This window comes from Carica papaya, chromosome 2 (genome assembly GCF_054855325.1).
Source record: "Carica papaya isolate Zhongbai chromosome 2, ASM5485532v1, whole genome shotgun sequence".
NCBI classification, from domain to species: Eukaryota; Viridiplantae; Streptophyta; class Magnoliopsida; order Brassicales; family Caricaceae; genus Carica; species Carica papaya.
In genome coordinates, this window is record NC_142310.1 from 29768248 (window position 1) to 29787888 (window position 19641).

At 34.0% G+C, this 19641-nt stretch overlaps 2 protein-coding genes across 9 annotated transcripts; both read right to left on the reverse strand.

The window, feature by feature from the left end:
- Positions 1-17: 17 nt before the first annotated feature.
- On the reverse strand, positions 18-4286 carry LOC110823606 (Nucleotide-diphospho-sugar transferase family protein). 2 transcript variants are annotated; one of them, XM_088213964.1, is made up of 4 exons: positions 3874-4286; positions 3118-3483; positions 1790-2271; positions 18-183 (listed from the first exon to the last, which is right to left on the reverse strand). In XM_088213964.1, the coding sequence occupies exons 1-4, from the start codon at positions 4135-4137 to the stop codon at positions 18-20; spliced, it is 1278 nt and encodes a 425-aa protein (XP_088070090.1). In that variant the 5' UTR covers positions 4138-4286. The 2 variants fall into 2 exon arrangements, with proteins under 2 accessions (XP_088070090.1, XP_021909711.2); XM_022054019.2 differs by lacking the exon at positions 18-183 and adding an exon at positions 1127-1646 and having other exon boundaries at positions 3874-4284.
- Positions 4287-6239: 1953 nt separating this feature from the next.
- On the reverse strand, positions 6240-19011 carry ARC3 (GTP binding protein). Of its 7 annotated transcripts, none has more exons than XM_088213966.1 (17): positions 18557-19010; positions 18104-18162; positions 17368-17432; positions 12475-12609; positions 11327-11375; positions 10754-10866; positions 10594-10662; positions 10222-10332; positions 9907-10088; positions 9452-9742; positions 9243-9319; positions 8782-9155; positions 7978-8082; positions 7732-7869; positions 7242-7408; positions 6830-6925; positions 6240-6495 (listed from the first exon to the last, which is right to left on the reverse strand). In XM_088213966.1, the coding sequence occupies exons 1-16, from the start codon at positions 18913-18915 to the stop codon at positions 6853-6855; spliced, it is 2367 nt and encodes a 788-aa protein (XP_088070092.1). In that variant the 5' UTR covers positions 18916-19010; the 3' UTR covers positions 6240-6495; positions 6830-6852. The 7 variants fall into 7 exon arrangements, with proteins under 7 accessions (XP_088070092.1, XP_088070093.1, XP_088070094.1 ...); XM_088213967.1 differs by having other exon boundaries at positions 6240-6526; XM_088213968.1 differs by lacking the exon at positions 6240-6495 and having other exon boundaries at positions 6528-6925; positions 9452-9736; positions 18557-19011.
- Between the last annotated feature and the right edge of the window lie 630 nt (positions 19012-19641).

The window sequence follows — 19641 nt, forward strand, 5'->3', positions numbered from 1 at the left end:
TGTTTACTGGTTGCTCTTCAGTTGTCGGGTGGTTTTGGATTGGAAAAGGGAAAACCCTTGAAAGCCCTAACCGAAGTATGTACAAGGGAGTTACAGACGGAGAACTGGAGACGGGAGGCAGACGAGAAAGAGTTAGTTAGGGAGTGTCTAAAACGACTCCGTATTTTCAGCTTGGATGTGCTCCTGTCCCCAGTTTCATGTCAAATTCAATTCAATTATTATTATTATTAATTTTTGAGGACCAAAAATCCAACCTTCACAATTAAGACCATACAATTTATAGGGTCAAAATAACTAAGTAAATCAAATAAAATAATGCAAAAATATTATTTTATTTATTTTTAAAATATTATTTACAAAAATAAATTCAAATAGTTGAAATGTAACATGTGAACTTTTTTTTTATAAATAGATAGCTTAAAATTATGTACCTACAAAAATTAGTTCGTTGGGAGAAAAAAGAGTGCTAATTTCTTTGCAATTTAATTTTGACTTTTGTTTTAGTTTGGACTTACTTATTTATTGTAGAAAGAACATGAAGATTTTTGCAATTCATTCTCCATTCTCTCATCAAATAAAAACACTCCCCCTTTAACCTGCTCTATTCATCTTCTCCACCATAAATAACACCTTTTTTCTAGCGAATATAACTGACTGGAAAGACACATTCATTGCCAAGGGATATATATATGTAAACACAGAGGAAAAAGAAAGACACTTCTTTCATGTGTTATAAAATGGGGGAAGAAGAATATGCGTTTCCTTGAAAATATTTGGAACCAGATGGGTTTAATTTAGAAAATATGGTTGTGTCCGTATGTTTTGAAAAGTTTGAAAAGAAGACGGGTTTGCCGGTTGCAGGCACCCAAGTTTTTAAAAAGACAGGAGAATTCCAAGATTATCTTTAAATTCAGAAAAAAAGAAGCAGAAGATGGGTTTAAAGACCTTAAAACGAGAGGTGCTACAAATACTAAAAAGATGGAAATATGAACACAGAAGTGGGGGTAACAAGAGGACCGCAGCAGACATCCTATACCAATTTTAGCAACACTATACATACGCAATATACTCTGTTACAGTTCATGATTAGTCAGCCTAGAAATTACCATGAAAGCAGTCTATGATATCAAGAAATCTCTCTCCCGTCTCAATTCTCACATTTCAACAAAGAACTTAACAAGTCTTAGCTCAACTTTGATATCAACATGCATCAATCCAATGTAGTATTTCATTTACTTCAGAAGTCATCCGGTAAGTGCAATCACAATCAAAACTGTTTCAATTTCATCACGTCCCCCCGAACTCCAATAGCTATATATTTTTTCTACTTTTTCTCCATTAATACCAATTATATGGTAGCAAGTCAACAAAAATCCACAATCTTCTATCCTTGTCCCTTGCTCAAGATCAACCATTTTCATTGTCGAGAGAGGAATAGAATGGGGCATTGGTTTCGGCTGGGAGGAAAATCAACATACGACATGACCCGATTAGATCACCGATGCCCATCAAAACCAAAAGCTCAACTTCTTATTTTGCTTGTGAGTGAAAACTTTCAAAATGTTAACATGTATAAGGCCCCTCAGGCTAGGGATCCTCGGTCAATGATTTTCTCTAGAGAATCAGAATTGTGTAGAGAGCTAAGACTGGAAATAAGATGACAGAAATGGAGACCATTGTGTGAGCAAAGATTACAATACAAGTAAATTAGATGCATGCTATGTTAAACAAGAAGTCTTAGAGTTTAAAATATTGAAAGCAAACATACAAACAACTGCTTTACTTTTACCTGCAGTTCTGTGGGACTCTCCAGGACAATAGTGACAATCTTTTCAATGGTGGAGGCAGAGACATAAAATTTTTCCAGTCCTGAAGCATAATTCTAAGATCATGAAGCTTGCTGTCCATACCAATACAGCAATTAGCATGCATTGTACAAACCAGATTCAAATTTCTGCTAGGTTCACAAAGCCCACCAAAATAAGCAGTATCAAGGAATCTCATCTTCAGCCCAATACTTAAAATGAACGGATCAGCTTTGATATAGTTAAGAACATCTTGATCATGAAGGCCAGGATACACTTCACGTGAAGCATACCAGAATTTGTAAAATTCTATGGAACGATTGTTAGATTTCACATAGTTAAAACCCCCATTTGGTCGATTATGTAAATCATCGGATCTCCCTAAGAAGTGATCACAGGCAATCTGGAAATCTGCATCCAAATAAAACTGTGGAAATGGATCCCTGAACCACATGACATCAGCATCCTGGAGGAAGAAAGAAACCAACCAAAAGGTAAGTGACGACAAGCACAATATTACTTCACAAGGCAGAACAGACTCTGATAAGATCTATGCAAGCATATCTAGTCTACATATAAACTGCTTTAGAAAATCATGATCAATATTTTTGTCATTAATGCTTATCTCTTAACATGTTCTAACATGAAAACTAAATTGAAAATCAGGCAATATTCAGTACAGAGCACAACTTGAAGGCTAAAAAATCTGAACTTCTATTCTTGTCAGCTTAGGAACAAATTTAACTGTTCATTTATATCATGATAAAGCAGATAGATAATCTTTTCTTAGTTACATTGTAATCAATCTAAGGTGCATTGACTTCTAACATTCACGGATGAGAGTTAATTTATAGCTATAATCTCTCGGTTATTTTGATTGTGTAATGGCTTATATATCTGTCAAAAGAAATCTCTTTACCAGTTTACAAGCCCTGGATAACTTGATACTGTTTTTTATTTAGGGAATGGATATTACGAGGACCCCTTCTCCTCTAGTATCCAGGGCAAAATGATTCTAACTTCTTGTCTATAAAAAGTCCAAAATTATAAAGTGATGAGCAAGTTTCAGTAGATAGGCCTACTGATGGCTAGTAGCATATCTAACAGTCACTAACTTTGTTTGAGTGGATGAGCAAGTTTTTGGTAGATAGGAGAAAAAAACTCAAGAATCTCCAATTTACAAAAGAATAAAACACACTTAGCAACAATGGCAGAGAGTTGAAAAGGTCATCCAAGTATTAAAATTAATTATTGTGAACAGTATGTTTGTTCACTACTGAATCAAGGACAGAAAGAAAAAGAAAGAAATTACTGTGAAGACAAAATTGTAACCCATTTCGAGAACAGAACGCAGGAAATCAATTCTCCTCCACATCATCTTCAAATAAGAAGGGGTCATAAAGTATGCCTCCTGATGAAAATCAACTCCTTCAGTGACTACAGCATAGCAATAGTTATGTAAGAGCCGGCATCGGGTAAATGCCTTTTGATCCAGGGCAATGATAACCAAGTGGTTCAAAAGCCTGCGAGTTCCATCTCCAAGCCTGAAGCTTTCCAGGAAAAGATCAAGTATTGAACTTGGAGCTGCCCACGCTTCATTCAAGGTTGTCAAAATAACAGTCCCGTCCTTCATGGCAGCATTGCTAAGGATATTTTGAAGCTTGTTTTCCTCGTTAGCCTACATAGTTTTAATAGGAGAAGTAGCTAAACAATTAGTTATTCAACATGAATAAGAAAGTTCGAAAGGTTAAATGGACAAAGAAGATTCCATTTGCCAACTTATTTTCTAACTAAGCCCAGAAAACCTAAATCAAAACTATTTATTACGTAGACACTTGACATCAATCCTTCAACTGTTGAACTCAGATATTCAAGAATCCGTATTGGAATCTCCACTGAATCGGCTAAAACTATCCATTCTCCTAACAATGCCGACTTTAATTTTAAAGCTCGAACCGAAATTATCATTGCTATATCTGTTGATTAATTGAATTTCAGGAGGAGATAACAAAACAAGCATAATTAATTAAAAATAAAAAACTACTAGAGAATGAATCAGGAAACTTACCGGAGAGGAAGAGTAATCATCGAAGAGAGAAGGGAAAATGTAGGGGAGGAAACGAGAGGAAGAGGAGGGATGCCGGAGGAATTGGAGGGAATCAGCTGCCCTGTAAAGCAAGAAACAGGAGAAACAAACAGCGGCAAGGAAAATAACAAGGCGGGGAAGGAGAGAAGATGAAGGGGACATGGCGGAGGCGAAATTAGCAGCGGCGGAGGACAAGCGGTAGCGCCTCCGCTCGAATTTGGGATGTAGGCGGCGAGGAAAGCCCATCCATCCCTAAAGGGTATTATCGGAGGACGGAGACGGAGGTGGCGGTTGTCTTCCTGTCGAAACAAGGTTCTCCGTCGTATACGGTGTTTTAGTTGAGAGACATTTCGGGACTGTGATTGACAGAGAAACGTGATGATGGAATTTGTTGGGGGGGGGGGGATATAAAAATCTCAGTTAACAAAATATTAATAATTAATTAGTTAATTAATTAAAATGTAATCTTGTCCTAATCCTTGAAGGATAATGCCTTTGGTTTGGCCTACTTGAAATTGTCGGCGGAACAACGTGCGTTTTTCTTTTCTTTTTAACTCTTAGTTTGGTTCTTAATTTTGTAACTAAGTTTATTATTTTTTAATCTAATTTGTATATTAGAATAAACGAATTTTAAATATATCCTACCGTGTAAAGTTATGTCATCAGAAAATTAATAATATTAGGTATAATAAATTGAAGGTAAAATTAAAATAAATTATATTTATGTGGTCTAGATGGATAATAAAGAATAAATAAAACTCTTAAGAGATACTTTTTGATAAATTAAATTTAGATATTTTAAAATTAAATATGATTTAAAATAAAATATACTGATTCACATGTCGACAACATGATATAACTGAAAGAGTTAACATTTCCAAATTTTTGCTTATTTTAATATATAAATTTATAAAATAAATGTTTAAAAATTGCAAGAGCTGAAACTTTTTTTTTAAAAAATAACAATTAAAAGTGTAAAGTGTATCATCAATCATATGCATTAAATGGGTACAAAAAGGAATTTACATATCAATTAGTTTATTTAAATTCTCCATAAAATACAGATGTTAATAATTAATTAAAACTTTTAAATATTAAAATTATCTCTTTTTAATTTTATCAATACTCTTTATTACTTCTTTAAAAATTCTCATATCTCTTTTCTTTCGCGCAATTTAAAATAAGCTTTAAATATATATATATTTTTAATTTGTGATGCCTTTTCAAGCTTAAAATTTATTATTAATAATACCTACACTGATCCTATTATATTACAAATTTTCAAAAATCATAAATTATAAACTATATGTAATGGACACTGAAATAGAATGCGATTGTGTATTTCCTCCATTCTCTTACATAAACAATATTAGTTCACATAATATTTATTTTTTTTATTAACTTATGAATTTTCTCACAAACACCTTGCCAAAATTATAAAAAAAAAAAAAAAAAACTATTGTTTGGAAGTGCAAGAATTGAAACGTTAGCAACAAAATTGAAAATAAAGTAAAAATGAAAGGCTATTTTTACAATTAAACCTTCATCATAAAAAGGTTCACTAAATTATAAAAATATTTTTTTTTCTTTACACTGTTTATTACAAATTTGCTTGTGCTTGAAGTTACTTTTTATTTTTGATTAATAATTAAAAGCTAAAATTGTTTTTTCACATTGGATAACTTATAAACATATTCACTTTTATACATATATATATATATATATTTATAATTGTTTAATATAAAATCTTTCTTTTATATTCTAAATTATAAATTTAACTCATTTAAGGTACTTTTAAAATAAATATTTCAATAAAATTTATTTTAAACTTAATATTTGATCAAATAATGTATTTTTTTCAACTCTGAGATATTTCGAGAAATATCAATGGGTTTGAAGATTAAAAAAAAAATAATTTAGTTTTCTTGTAAATTTATTATGAAATAGTGTATATATAATTTGTACGTATATATTTTACTAAAAAGAATTTATATGCATACATAAAATCATGCATATATATATATATATATTATAGATTAAACAATAATTTTTAAGAAGTATACCAAAATTTATACATACTAATACATACCGCTCCAAAACAAAAACCGAAATACCAACTCCTTTGTGTTCTACAATTTTGGGCTTGAAACATGAATGTGGCTGCAGTGGGAATAGTTTACACCATTCAGATTTAAAATTAAATATACATCATACTCGTACAAATGCTTGTTTGTCAATTAACTAAACAATTTTAATCCCCATCCTTCCTAAATAGATAGAAAAGGTAAGTCATACTCTACATACATATATACATACATACATATATATATTGTAAAGTTATATCACAATTAGTTCAAAATAAAAGAATTATATAGCTCTCCGTAGACTTTCAGAATTTTATAAATAATTAAAAAAATATGTGCAATTAATATACAATCTATAAGAATACATAATATTATGATATCCTAAAAGAAATCTTTAATAAACTTGCTCCCTAATAAATTCGTTTGGATGCATCGGTCTTCACATGCAAAACTAAAAGTGATTTCAATATTTAACCTTGCTTCCACCGTATCTTAAATTCTCTGGTGGTGAAATGTATTCCTGTAAATTAAAGTGCATTGAAGCCACAAAACTAAAAGAAGTCAACAAAGCATGTTCTCATTCTATTGAGTAATATGAACATTAAATGTTAGAATTAGGTTAAACTGGAATAAGAATTGATAGATGTTGAGAGTATTATAAAGATTGTAGGCGTGGATAAGGACTGAAATAGAGATTACATACATTTTGCAGGAGAGGATTTACCAGAGCTTGTTTCTTAAACAATAAACAAATGGCGGTATCTAACGCTCAATCTCAGGTGGTGTTTAAGGGAACTATATATACATTTTAGAAAGAGGATATATAGTAAACTAAATAGAAGAAAATATTATACCCAATAAGAAGATCAGGAGATAGTCATCCAGCACTGGCATCAGAATCCAATTGTTCACGGGTCACAAGAACACCTTGATCCCAAATCTCAATCCACCTGTCAGAGATTTGGCAGTAGAAAGTCAATATATTAGCTTCTTTTCTATTGGAAACCGATAAAAAAAAGGAATACTTCTACTGCATTTTCATTGTTATATATGTATGTGCTTCACCTATTCCTATCTTTTGTGCTCTTTTGGCTGATATCTTTGACATAATATTACAACGAAGATTGTGCTTCCAATTGTCATATAATGTGGATATGTCAGGTTAAGATGAGGTGAGCTTTTGCTTCTGTATGTAGTCTTTAACCAAGATTAAATTTTGGATGAGGTTTCCTGCACAACTAAAGTTATACAGGATTGGATACGAACCTTGCTCCATCAACATCAATACTAAGGAAGCGGCCATGTCGCCATCCATCTTGGAAATGCCCAAAAAAGATATCACCAGACTTTGAATAGAAGCGGCTCTCCCCATTGGCTTTCCCCTTCCAAAAGTTTGCAAACCAACGATCCCCAGTGTGAAAATAAAACCAACCCTGCAAGAACACATAGATAAAATAATTTCAGCATGCCCATCTCCCACCAGATGTAGAAGCAAAACAAACACATAGAGGTGGTTTTCAAGGCTGTCCAGTGACAGTTGTACACTCATAACTTCTGAAGGAACACATCAAAAACAGGACATATACACTGCCCGATATGATGATGAGCGTTTGGGTTGAAGTCTTGCATGGGTTAGTAAACCCATAGCCAAAAAAACCTTATGTTCAGCATGTCAGAGTAGGATTTTGGACACATCCTGAACTCGAGGTTGTTAAATTCATAATTGATAATTAAAGCTTAAATAGAGAGGCCAGACCTTGCCATGCATTACATCATCCCTCCAAGTTCCTTGGAATACATCCCCATTAATGAAGTAGAATGTACCAAGGCCAGATTTTTTACCATAGCGCCACATACCATCATATATGCTTCCATCCCCCAGGACCAGGCGACCCTGTACCAATCCACTCATAAAAATCTAGGATAGATTCCTTCCATGACATGTGAAACTTAATATCCACAAGACAGGTTTAAAAAGCATTCCAAGGCCACAATGGGATACCTTTCCTTCAGGAAGACCACCTTGGCACCGTCCCCTGTAGGCTCCTCCTCTGTATTGCATCTCCAGAATAGGACTCCACTTTTTAGGTGAATCTCGTTCATTTTCCTGCACAGCAGAAAATCAGAAAATAACTTGGGAAAATTTTCATCTGGTAATAAATATAGTAACAGATCCATTCCGAGGTAGAGGAGAATCATTTCCATAGGTTACATCCTGTTACAGAAGAAAGTAAGACAAAGTATTTTGAATAGATCAAGCAAGACAGTGACCACAGCTCCTTGGCTTTCAGCTTAATTACATAGACCCATTAGAAGTTAGAATCCATTCTATTAGATTCATTGGACATCCATTTGAGGTTGTGATCTTGGGAAATAATCAAATTAACTTAAGGCCTGATGGCCCACCCTTTGATTTATAAAAGCAATTTCAACATAACTCTTCAGTACATGTTGGATAAATGAAATTGTTAAAAATAAGGAAAACCATGTAATAAAAGCATGTTCTTGCCCAAGCGTGTAGAGCCCAGTTGCAAAAGTGGTTCCTATCAGAACCTCAGGTTAGAGTTCTATTCCTAAATTTGCAAGGCCTTATGTATAGGACTAACACAAAAAAGAGGAAGCCTTTACTAAAAGGAATGTGAGGCACATCTTACTAGCATAGATGCTGCACTAACAGAAAGGTTTCCTTAGGAATATCTGCATATTTTCCTTTCAATAATGTAGATGATATCATATACATCCTTTGCATAGGACAAGCCCAAAAAACAAGAAGCCTTTACTAAAAGGAATGAGAGGCACATCTTACTAGCATAGATGCTGCACGAACAGAAAGGTTTCCTTGCTTCTTAGGAGTATCAGCATATTTTCCTTTCAATAATGTAGATGCAGTATCATATACATCCTTCATAGCTTTATTTGAATTTACAAGCCGTTGTGCTTTTACATCATCCTCAGTTATTGGCTCAAGGCATTGTGCAAAAATACGGAAACCATCTTTCAACTCTTCTGAAGGTCTGACACCAACAGGAAGACTGAATATGCTCAGGCTGTCAAGAGCTGGAGAATCCCCTGATTCGGCTTCTCTTTTCTTGGCCCATTGCTGTGCAATCTCATCCCCCGGCCCCAGGTTCCAACTAATGGCTTGTTCCCTTAAGAAAGCAGGAGATCCTGCAAAGCATTCTGACCATTATTTCCCAGGTCAAAGAATTGGACTCTCCAAAGTGCTAACCAAATATCAAGTTTAACAATGAAAAAACTCTGTTCAACCTTCTGTAATTTCATCATAGAAATTGAAGGATTCCTTCATGCTCTCTAGCAATCCAACCTCACTTTGATCCGCTTCACTACAATAATCAACAAAGAAACAACAGTTATTTTTTTAAGAAATAAACAAAGAAACAACAGTTATAACTAGAATAGAACAATAATCTCAAAGGAAATCTCAGAATAAAGCAAAAAGGAGAATACAACCGAACCTTGAAGCATAGTCATCACTATAGCTGTCACTAGATACTGCCTGGAGTTCTTCAGAGTAATTGTTAAAGCTTTCAGCAATACCTTCCAAATCTATTCTACTTTCCACTTCACTAGACTTTTTTGAATTTATCATTGCAGAAGGGTACACATCTTTGGGCATGTTGTTTCCTTTACTGGCATTTGGTTGTGGGTGATATCTCCTTAAAAGGTTAAAAAAAAAAGGAAAATGCCGGGCCAGTCTTGACAAAATTCTGCCTTCCTGAGGCGGTTCTTGCTGAAGACAACTGGAACTAGGATGAAATTTAGATAAGAATCTTAAATAAAAATGACTTTCGACTTAGTTTTTCAATTTGACAGCTATGTGGAAGATTAACATAAACTGAAGTTTAAAAATCATGAAATCAAGCACATCTCAATTGACAGTGCATATGCAATCTTAAAACAAGAATTTTACCTTAGAATAACAACTGTTGTTATGAGCTCATTCGGCTCCAGATTTGGTTCATGAATTGTGGATATTATGATTTGCCCTTTGTAATCTGTGATTCGACGAAAAGTTTCCAAAACAGCTTGTGCATTATTGTTCTCGACAAGATTTGGACTTGCAAAAATAAATATTATTATTCCATTTAAATCCTGTCAATAAGAAGCAAATGAATGTGGAAAAAATTAGAAAAATGGTAAGAGAAACAGCAATAATAATCTTTTGCATAACATTGGTCAGTTGAAAAATTTTAAAAGTTCTTCCTAAAGTTCACTTTTATTGTACCTTTATACCAGCACCAATAAAGGGACAGTCATATATAGCTTGTAAAATTGATGCTTTAATGTCGTGACCAACTCCAAATCCAACTTTTGCTTCTTTATAGCCCTCCAAAATCTGCATACAGTTGCATTAGCTTTGCAAAAGACAAGGCATATCATATAACATATAGGGAAACATCATATTCAAATGTATAAGTGACGAAAAAAATACATTGCCCAAGTTTCTATATGCAGCGAGAAATAAGGATAATAAAGTGGCAATCATACTGAACATTCAAACAGAAAACTCTATTTTGCACATATATATATATATATATAAAAAAAACAAATAATAACGATTGATAGATCTGCTAAACGCAACAGAGTGAAAGCTTACTTTTACAATGTCTGAAATTTTAAGCTCCTTAAAATTGTTGTGCGCATCCAAAAATTGTTTTTGAACTCCCTGAAATCATCTTAGAGACAACCAACTGTGAAAGGATGAACAAATTCTGAATCTTGAAAGTCAACAAAACTTAAAGAGAAGGTATGCTCACAGATGGGAGAACTGCGACGGCATTTATTGCCAACAAGACAGCATTATTTGCAGTTCTCAGGGCCTCATCCAGAGTCACTAAATCCTTTTTAAGTAGTTTGTCAGTATCTACATCTGGAAATAGCAAAATAGATGTGCTCTTTAAGCATAGCAATCCAACCAGTAGAACTGTATTTATTATAAAAGGATTTACTGGTAGACAAGCAAAAGAACAGTCTATTTAGCTTCAAAATAGAAAGGTTTCAGTGTCAGGGTAGAATTTTTTACTAAATAAATATCCACAAACATAAGAATCAAATACCTGACAGGACACAATAATTGAAAAAGGAATATTTATTTATACATTATAGGGTCTTATATCCTGGAATGAGAATTAAAGAACTACGAGTTGGCTGTCCTACGGCGTACTTTTTGACAGGAACTTCATAGATGTTCTCACCAGGCTTTTTTTTTCGTACTGACACATTAATGACTTAGTTAAATTTGCACTTTCTTATTGCATCATTTGTTTTCGGTCATTGCCGTATATAATATGAATAGAAGAAAAAATTTAGCTCAAATTCAAAATAGTTACCAATACAAAAATTTATGTGATCCTGAAGTTTGCCAGCCAAATCTTTGACCTGCAAGTTGGGTTGACAGTAAAGAAATAAGACAGGAGACAAATCGTTAGCTTCATTAAATTCATAAACTGGAAGGTTAAGACTCAAAAGGTCAATAACTACAACAATATATAATCAGGAACCATTTCTGAGCGGTTGACAAGGAAGGAGTCAAAAGAGAAACTTGTTTTCTTGGATGACAAAAGAGAGAGCAATTTAACAGCCTCCATGAAGAACCTTTTTAAGAAGATTGAAGCACATTCATGTAAATAGATTCCACATATTTTTTTACTCCAAATAATAACTTGTGTGCTTTATCATGTGAATGACTGGTAGATTGTAGATATGCTCATTGACTTGTAAATTTTTTGTACATGGGCGGCACACCCTTGTGCCTACATTCAATACATATTTCTACTCTTTTATCTCAAAAAAAAATCATGTGAATGACTGATACTACACACTGCATGAGTTGAATCATTCATAAATTTCTACCAAAAGAGAACTCCTTCAAGCTGCATCTGTACTACACTCAGTTGTTACAGACTCCCCAATGCCCAAATATCCACCTTAAAACCTTTTATGCAATCATTATCCAAAAGAAAAAAAAAAACCTTTCACTAAAGCACTTGACAAAAACATGCAGCCATGTAATCTCCTAACTGTCAAACTGCTATTCAGACCCATAAAGCTCTTAAAGACAGCTTCTTTCAGTCACTTCACCAGAGTCAAATTAACACTTGAAAATGTTTCCTGTTTGCAGAAAGTTTGGTAGCTCATTGGAATTTCCTATTCAAACTAATTTATTATCTTGGAAGACCCCAGCATTTAAAATCAAGTAAGAATATGGAATTTTTATCCTCCTGGCTCAGTAAAAAGTAATGCAACAAATACTAAAATGATATGTGAGCTGCATACAAGCTACAACATTTTTATGCAGTGGAAATAACCCTGGTCATAACAGTCAAGTTATAGTGCTGCTATTGGGAACTTTGTATGTAGGATGAAGAAAAATAATTCTGATATCACTGGCTTTGTCGGTGTTTGTTAAATAAATTCAATTTTATTATATTTCATGACAAAGAGACATTGTTAGTTGGAGTTGCTAAGCTTGCATTACCTCGTCAAGGCGCCTACGCCCTTCAAAGCTGAAAGGCTTCAAAACAATAGCAACAACAAGTCCATTTGCAGACCTTACTGTTTTAAGAATATCGATTGCTGCACTGTGATCCAAATCATATCCTGCACTAGCCACCTGAATAAGGGAAAAATAAAGCAGAGCAGAATTCTTTGTCATTACATTTCATTTAGAAGGTAAAGTACAAAGAACTAGCAAGCTAAATTTACTATTTCTGGCCAATTATACTTTAGAGTGATGCAAAATTTTACAATTAAAAAATTCTCCAAAAATCCTCCCAAAAAATTTATATTTCGAATCCACTTTTTCTTTTGTTACAACTGAGAGTGATACTTTTGTATCTTATCCATTTTAGCTGACAATTCTAAATTGTAAATCAGTTCATTACAAAATCATCATTCTTTGAAACAGAAAGTGGATCAGCATACTGATATGACATATCATGAATATGATAGTGCTGAGTGCTTACGGAATTCAATATCTAAGATATAATATAGCTTTATAATGCATGATCAACATCGGAATGTCAAGAGGACTATATAGAACATTCCTATCTGTTTTCAAGCATGTAGTATTGTTCTATAATGAAGCAAGGTAAACATCATAACAATCTGCCCGCTGGAATTTTTTTGAGATAGAAGTTAGTAGATGTATTAAAAAAGGGCACCAAGGGGGTACCGCCCATGTACAAAGTATTACATATCTAGGAAGGTATCGATAATAGCTCCAATGTCATCGAAAGATAGTAAGCTACTACCCAAAAGAATGAAACCAAAACAATGTAACCATCTATTTTTAATATTTACAAAAGTATCTTTGTTATCTTCGAAATCCCTATTGTTTCTTTCTTTCCAAATAATCCAAAATATAGCAAGGGGAATTAGGCGATTGACGTGATTGCTTGAGTTCAAGTCATTCCAAGCCAAGAGCTCATCATGAACGGATCCAGCCATTACCCAATTAATATCAATTAAATTAAAGACCATGGCCTAAAGTTTAGAAACGAAAGGACACCATAGAAGAATGTGATTGCTGCTTTCGGCGTTACACTTGCAAAGGAAACACCTGTTAACCATAACTTTTCCACTTTTCATCAAATTATCTAAAGGCAGAATCTTCTTTTTGCTGGCTTCCCAAGCAAAAAAAGCAATTATGGGAGGAGTGCCGGTTTTCCAGATAGATTTGAAAGGGAAAGGAGAATTGACAGTGTTACACCGGTTACTAGAGTTGGAGAGAATGTTGTAGAAAGACCGGATACTAAAAATGCCATTTTTTTGCCCCTTCCAGATCAAAGTGTCACGTCTGTCCAGAATAATAATACCATCCATCAGGTTTAAAGGCTGCCCATACTCATCCAATTTCCAATCATTTAAGTTTCGGGTAACCAACACGTTACACAAACCAGAATTGTCAAAAGCATCACAAACCATCAAATTTTTGTGTTGTGCAATAGAATAAATAGCCAGAAAAACAGATTTACGGTTGTCATCACTGCACCAACGGTCATTCTGGAAATTCACCCTGCACCCATTGCCAATTTTCCAGCAAGTATTTGACATCATCTCAGTGAACATGGATAAAATTCCCTTCCAAACACTAGTACCATGAGATCTTTTTGGGAAAATAAGACTGCCATTACTGTCAAAGTTCATCCACTTGAGGTCCACAATTCCTCTCCACAAACTGTTAACATCATTGAAATACCTCCAAATCCATTTTCCATGAAAAATCTTGTTGAGACTAGTAATAAACCTTATACCCAGGCCACCCATGGTCATCGACTGCTTGACTTCATCCCAGTTGACCAAATGATATGTTCTTTTATTTTCAGAGTCTCCCCAAAGAAACTTATTCCGAATGATCTCTAATTGTTTAGCCACCCTACTCGGAACTTTATTCATAATCATGCCTGCAGGAATCTTTATTCATAAACATTATTGCAGGAATCTTGTTTCAATCTCTATAATTGAACGGCTTAATCTTTTGATGCAGCTGCAGTTGCAAACAATACAAACTAGCTTGGGCAGATAATTCAAATATTTTGGTAACACTTAATAAAGTCTTGTTTCTATTCACCTTGGTATCTGCAGTGATTCAATCTTGTGTGATATAGTCTTTATGCTATTCACACATATTCTTCTGGATCAACCTTGACATTACAATTGACATGTTCAACATAATGACACTACCAATGCTTATCATTTTATGTTCATACCTAATACTATAGAAGAAATGAATAAACACAAACGTCGAAAAGTATCTGTAGTCATTAAAAAAGATAAAGAGAAGGAACGTATTGAAGCCAAGAAAAGAGAAGAATTTTCATGTCTCCCTAAGAATACATATCCTAGGGAGGGGCAACATAATTCATTTCTGCTGGGTGAGTGGGGAGTTAGGGGTAGCCTAACCTAAGAATTTACACCATTGCGCAGTCCAAGAACATGCTTATTGAAGACGCATACAGAGATAATAATGGCAATAGAGAACAGGGTTACTGAAAGAGGAGGATATAGTGTGGAAAAGAGTGATTGAGGCTCGATGGGGAAGATTTGAGGAGGGGATGGCAGGGAAACATGGGACGAGATCGCACGGGTTAAGAGTTTGGAGGAGAATTTTGATGGATCGACATAAAATGCAGAAATGCATTAGGTGGAGATTAGGGAGAGGCAACAAAATTCATTTCTGGTTGAATGAGTGGGTAGTTGGGGGTACCCTAAAAAGACAATTCCCAAGAATTTACGCCATTGCCCAGTCCAAGAACATGTTTATTGAAGATGCATACAGAGATAACAATGGCAGTAGAGAATGGATTGTGAATATGACCAGGAACTTGAATGATTGGGAAATCAAAGAATATAAAGTATTGTTATGGCTCCTGTCCACGGTGCAGGTCAATGAGAATAGGAACCAGCTTGAATGGAAGCTTAAACAGAATGGGGAATTCATGGTAGAATCTTATTATAAGTACCTTATGGGAAGAGAGCTTGCTGGGATTCCTAATTTCCAGGCTCATCAGATTTGGAAAGTTAAAACGCATCCAAGAGTTGCTTTTTTTGCTTTGGAGGCAAGTTGCGAGTGCATTTTGACAACTGATAAGTTAATGAAAAGAGGTAAAGCTATGGTTAATGTGTGCGACATGTGCAAGAAAGTTGTTGAATCCTGCAATCATATTTTTTGTGGTGCCCTATGGCCTAAGAATTATGGATGATGGTTTATGAACTGCTTGGAATGAACTGGGTTATCGCGGGGTCGGTGAAAGATGAACTATGGGCTTGGGAAGGTTTATGCAAAAAAAAAAAAAACAAACTGTAAACCTTATTCCTCTTACTATATTTTGGTTTTTATGAAAAAAAAATAAATAGTAGGGCTTTTGAGGGTATTAAGGGTGAGATGACTAAAATTAGGAATACACGGTTCCATCTTTTTGGGTCCTTGATTTTGGGAGGGGCATATATAAAATGAAGGATTTTGGTATAATCATTGATACTCTCATACAAATGTAAGTTTTTTGTAAATAGGTGGTACCCCCTTGATACCTTGTGAATAGTACTTTTACACTCTTTATTTCAAAAAAAAAGAAAAAAGAATATATATTCTAGGGTTCCTCAAGACCTTTCACTGCCTAAAGAAAGTTCTATAGAAGTTCAATGCAAGGAGGAAAATAGGCCTATAATTAGGGTCTAATAATATTCAACTCAAGGATAAGTTTAGGTGCAAATTGGTCACTAGTTGATTTTATCCTCCTGCTAGGATTTCACACTAATAAACCATTATGTATTTCCATTATGTTTGCTACTGAAGAGAATAACCGAGCACAAAGGTTGCTAACTTTTATGTGAAAGGTTGATAATCAAGATTTTACATCATTCACCACTTGAAATGCGTGAACAAGTTTTCTCCAACCAAGGAAAAATAATGCAAAATAAAATAGCAATAGATTAACTAAATAGATTAGAAATTACAATTATGTTAAATGTAAAACTAATATACTATTTAGGAGTCTATTATTATGGTTTAAGTAACTTTAGGATTTTATTCTTATTAGTATTTAGTTTTCCTATTTCTAATAGTATTTCCTATTTTTATTAGGTTAGTTTTAGTACCCTTTAGCTTAATCATATTTAGTAAAGGTTATTTAAGGAACATTATAAATATTTTTTTAACCACTTCTTAAGACAGATTTCAATTAATCAATAAATACTTTGATAATTTCTCAATTTTATGGGTATGTGATGCAATCAAATCCTTAAATATGATGTTTAAACTTCCTAGATACAAGGAATCATGAGTACCACAAAGCTTCTCATAGAAATACAAATGCATTGCCATTTCCTACAATCTGGCCTGAACCTTCGGGTAGGGTCTACAGTATCAACAACAATAGCTGCATGGAATATGGTGGAATTCCTTGCAGGGGCACCCAGGTTTTGCAACCACTTGCAGCAGAATTTCCAAATTGAGTGAGAAAGGGATATATAGTTTGACAGAAAATCATCTGTTTACACTAAATCTCCTGTGTGAGGAGAAGAAGAAAGGTGAGTAGAGTGCTTGGCCCCTTAGCTTGTTTAAGGCCCCGTTCTCTTAGATATTGCCTTACTCTACCAAAATTGGAGTTCTTGTCTGTCTCTTCTGCGGGCTTCACTCTTGGCGGGTGATGTCTAACAAAACCCTAGGTGTTGTTTAGGTTATTATTCCCAAATTCCTAAGTACATAAATTAACTGTAATTTATCCAATATCATTTTTGTATCAAAGAATAAATTGATATAGAGTCCTTGACGTTGGTCAATGTAGAGAAAATGTTGTATATCTATAAGTAATAATATGTTTCACAATACATAAATAAAACAAGAGTTATAGGTAAGAAATGTACAAACAAGGATAACAGTCTTTGAGCATGACTGTATAAAATGTGAAGGTTCCACGATCTTAGCTGTAACATCTGCAAAGCAGAAATCCATCATGAAATTCAAAACCTCATAATGGTACAAGCAAGACAAAGTTATCTAGCTTTTCTGTTTTTCATTTTATTTATAACTTCTTTCTAAGTTAAACGAATTTCATTTTTTAGTTAGTTGCAATATCAGTGATTTGCAGGTTAAACATTTAGAATTAAAATTAACAGAAATTGAACACATAATAGTCCAACTTTTGTCTCACTTTTATATTCAATCAGTTTATATATGCATAGCTCACTTTAAAATTTATTTATGAAGCTAATCCTGCCTGTATTAATAATTAAAGAAAATAATTCTTTGTATTAACAACTTGGAGTTTACTGTTCATTTGTCTCAGTATAGTCACATATTATGTTTCAGCAAATTAATCAAGCACATAAATCAAGTACTACTGTATTATCACTGAGAATACCAAAGAAAGCTTCTCAATAAAACTTTCAAATTATGACAACTTAACTAATATCATGCCTACCTCTTCTCCATATAATTATGTACAATATCTATGGAAAGTGAATATACAGATCTGGAAAAAGGCACAGCTTTTGATTTTTTCAAGCCAAATGCATAGGAAAAAAAGAATCTTTTGCAAGTGAGGTATGGAGGGAACACGAACCACAGTCATGAAGAATAAAAATAAGGAGAATTTTGAGAAAACCTTTCCCGTTTAACCTTTGATGTAACTCCACACGAAGAGAATCTTTCACCAAAATATTCCTGCACAAAAGAACTTGAATGTTGAATACTAAGGTAAATCAATTTATGCCGAACTAAAGCTTATCTGCATTACAAGAGATTGAGCAGAAGCAGAGTCATACTCACTGATGCATATTCCTATAGTGAAATTACTTTCAATTTTATTAACTAGCCAAAACAAAAAACATATTAACTATGCCTAGATTCAATTGATTGTTCCTGAATGTAGCTGGACTAATTTCAAGCATGTCAAAGGGGAAGTCAAAATGACAGTACCAAGTAAAAATAAATAAGGTGGCTTCATCTCTAGAATGCACTTAAGCATTATAAACTCTTTCTACCAAGATAGTCAAAATGAGCTCGGAGCACTAAGCAAAGCAATTTCTGAAGCAGAAGAAGAGTTACAAAGCATTACCAAAACCGCAAAGAAGCCGACTGAAAATTCGAATTCAAGCAGAAGTCAATAACAGCATCTTTTCGACTGCCAATGCCTATCACTTCCACAACCTCACGATCCCCTTTCAAATCCCCACTCAACGAACAACAATCCTTCAATACACACATCGAAATTCGAAGAGGAGGCCTGGAACTACAACTCAATTTCTCCCCAAACTTTTTGTAACGGAGAAATGAACTGTACAGAACACATGTTGAAACAAAGGGACGCAACGAGACACGAGAGGCTAGGGAGTGGTTGCTTGAAAAAATGGGTAGCTCCATGGAAAACGGCATTTTCTTGAAGATAAGTCCCTGAGGTATCAAATGACACTGCATAATATCTGCTAATTTCTCAATCCAGAAAAAGTAACTATTATTTTCTGTCAAGTCAGTGAAGCAGGAAATTTGTTTAAGGGTTTTGAGAGAAGAAATGGCGATGGGCCGTGCTTTGAGCAGTGCGGAAGAAGGGACGACCCGACCCGTTATGATCTCCGATGTAGTCCGACCCAGGAATCAGCCCACAAGTGAGAAACTGTTTATACACCGCCGGAAAGTTTTATATAAATAATCATACAGAGCTTAGAATGTTACATGACAACTAATTAAAAGATTTTAAAACATCTAATCAAAACAATTAGCTACTCATTTGTTAAATTGAAGAAATGATTAATATACCAGTAACATATGATCCTTCTTGATTGTATATTATTTGTAAAGTTTTTCTTTATCCTTATGTGATTAATAACCCTAAACCTTTGTGGGTCCATTAAATTAAGATTATCGTACCACAGAACAATCGACTTGTATTAATAACTTCTATATTGAGTTAATTAAGCAAGTACTCGAGATCATCTCCATTGTCGCAGCAACATCTACAAATCAATCGCCTGAAATAGTGGTTAAACCCAACTTAGGAAAATCCCAACAATCTTGAGAAGCTTCATTTATTAATGAACAAGGTTAAGGACTTTGAAGTGTTTGAAAATGGAGATCAACTTATGTAATTTGTTTTTAGGGTAAACCACTAATTTAGTCATTAAAATATAATATATGTTACAGTTT

Coding starts and splice junctions, on each gene's coding strand:
- LOC110823606 (XM_088213964.1), bottom strand. CDS start 4,137: ATGGGCTTTCCTCGCCGCCTACATCCCAAATTCGAGCGGAGGCGCTAC. Junction 2,272..3,117: donor GTTACAATTTTGTCTTCACA/GTAATTTCTTTC, acceptor TTCTTCCTCCAG/GATGCTGATGTCATGTGGTT. Junction 184..1,789: donor AGAGTCCCACAGAACTGCAG/GTAAAAGTAAAG, acceptor AACTGGGGACAG/GAGCACATCCAAGCTGAAAA.
- ARC3 (XM_088213966.1), bottom strand. CDS start 18,915: ATGCAGTGTCATTTGATACCTCAGGGACTTATCTTCAAGAAAATGCCG. Junction 10,867..11,326: donor TCACATAAATTTTTGTATTG/GTAACTATTTTG, acceptor TGCTATTTCCAG/ATGTAGATACTGACAAACTA. Junction 10,333..10,593: donor AAATTTCAGACATTGTAAAA/GTAAGCTTTCAC, acceptor AACTGTATGCAG/ATTTTGGAGGGCTATAAAGA.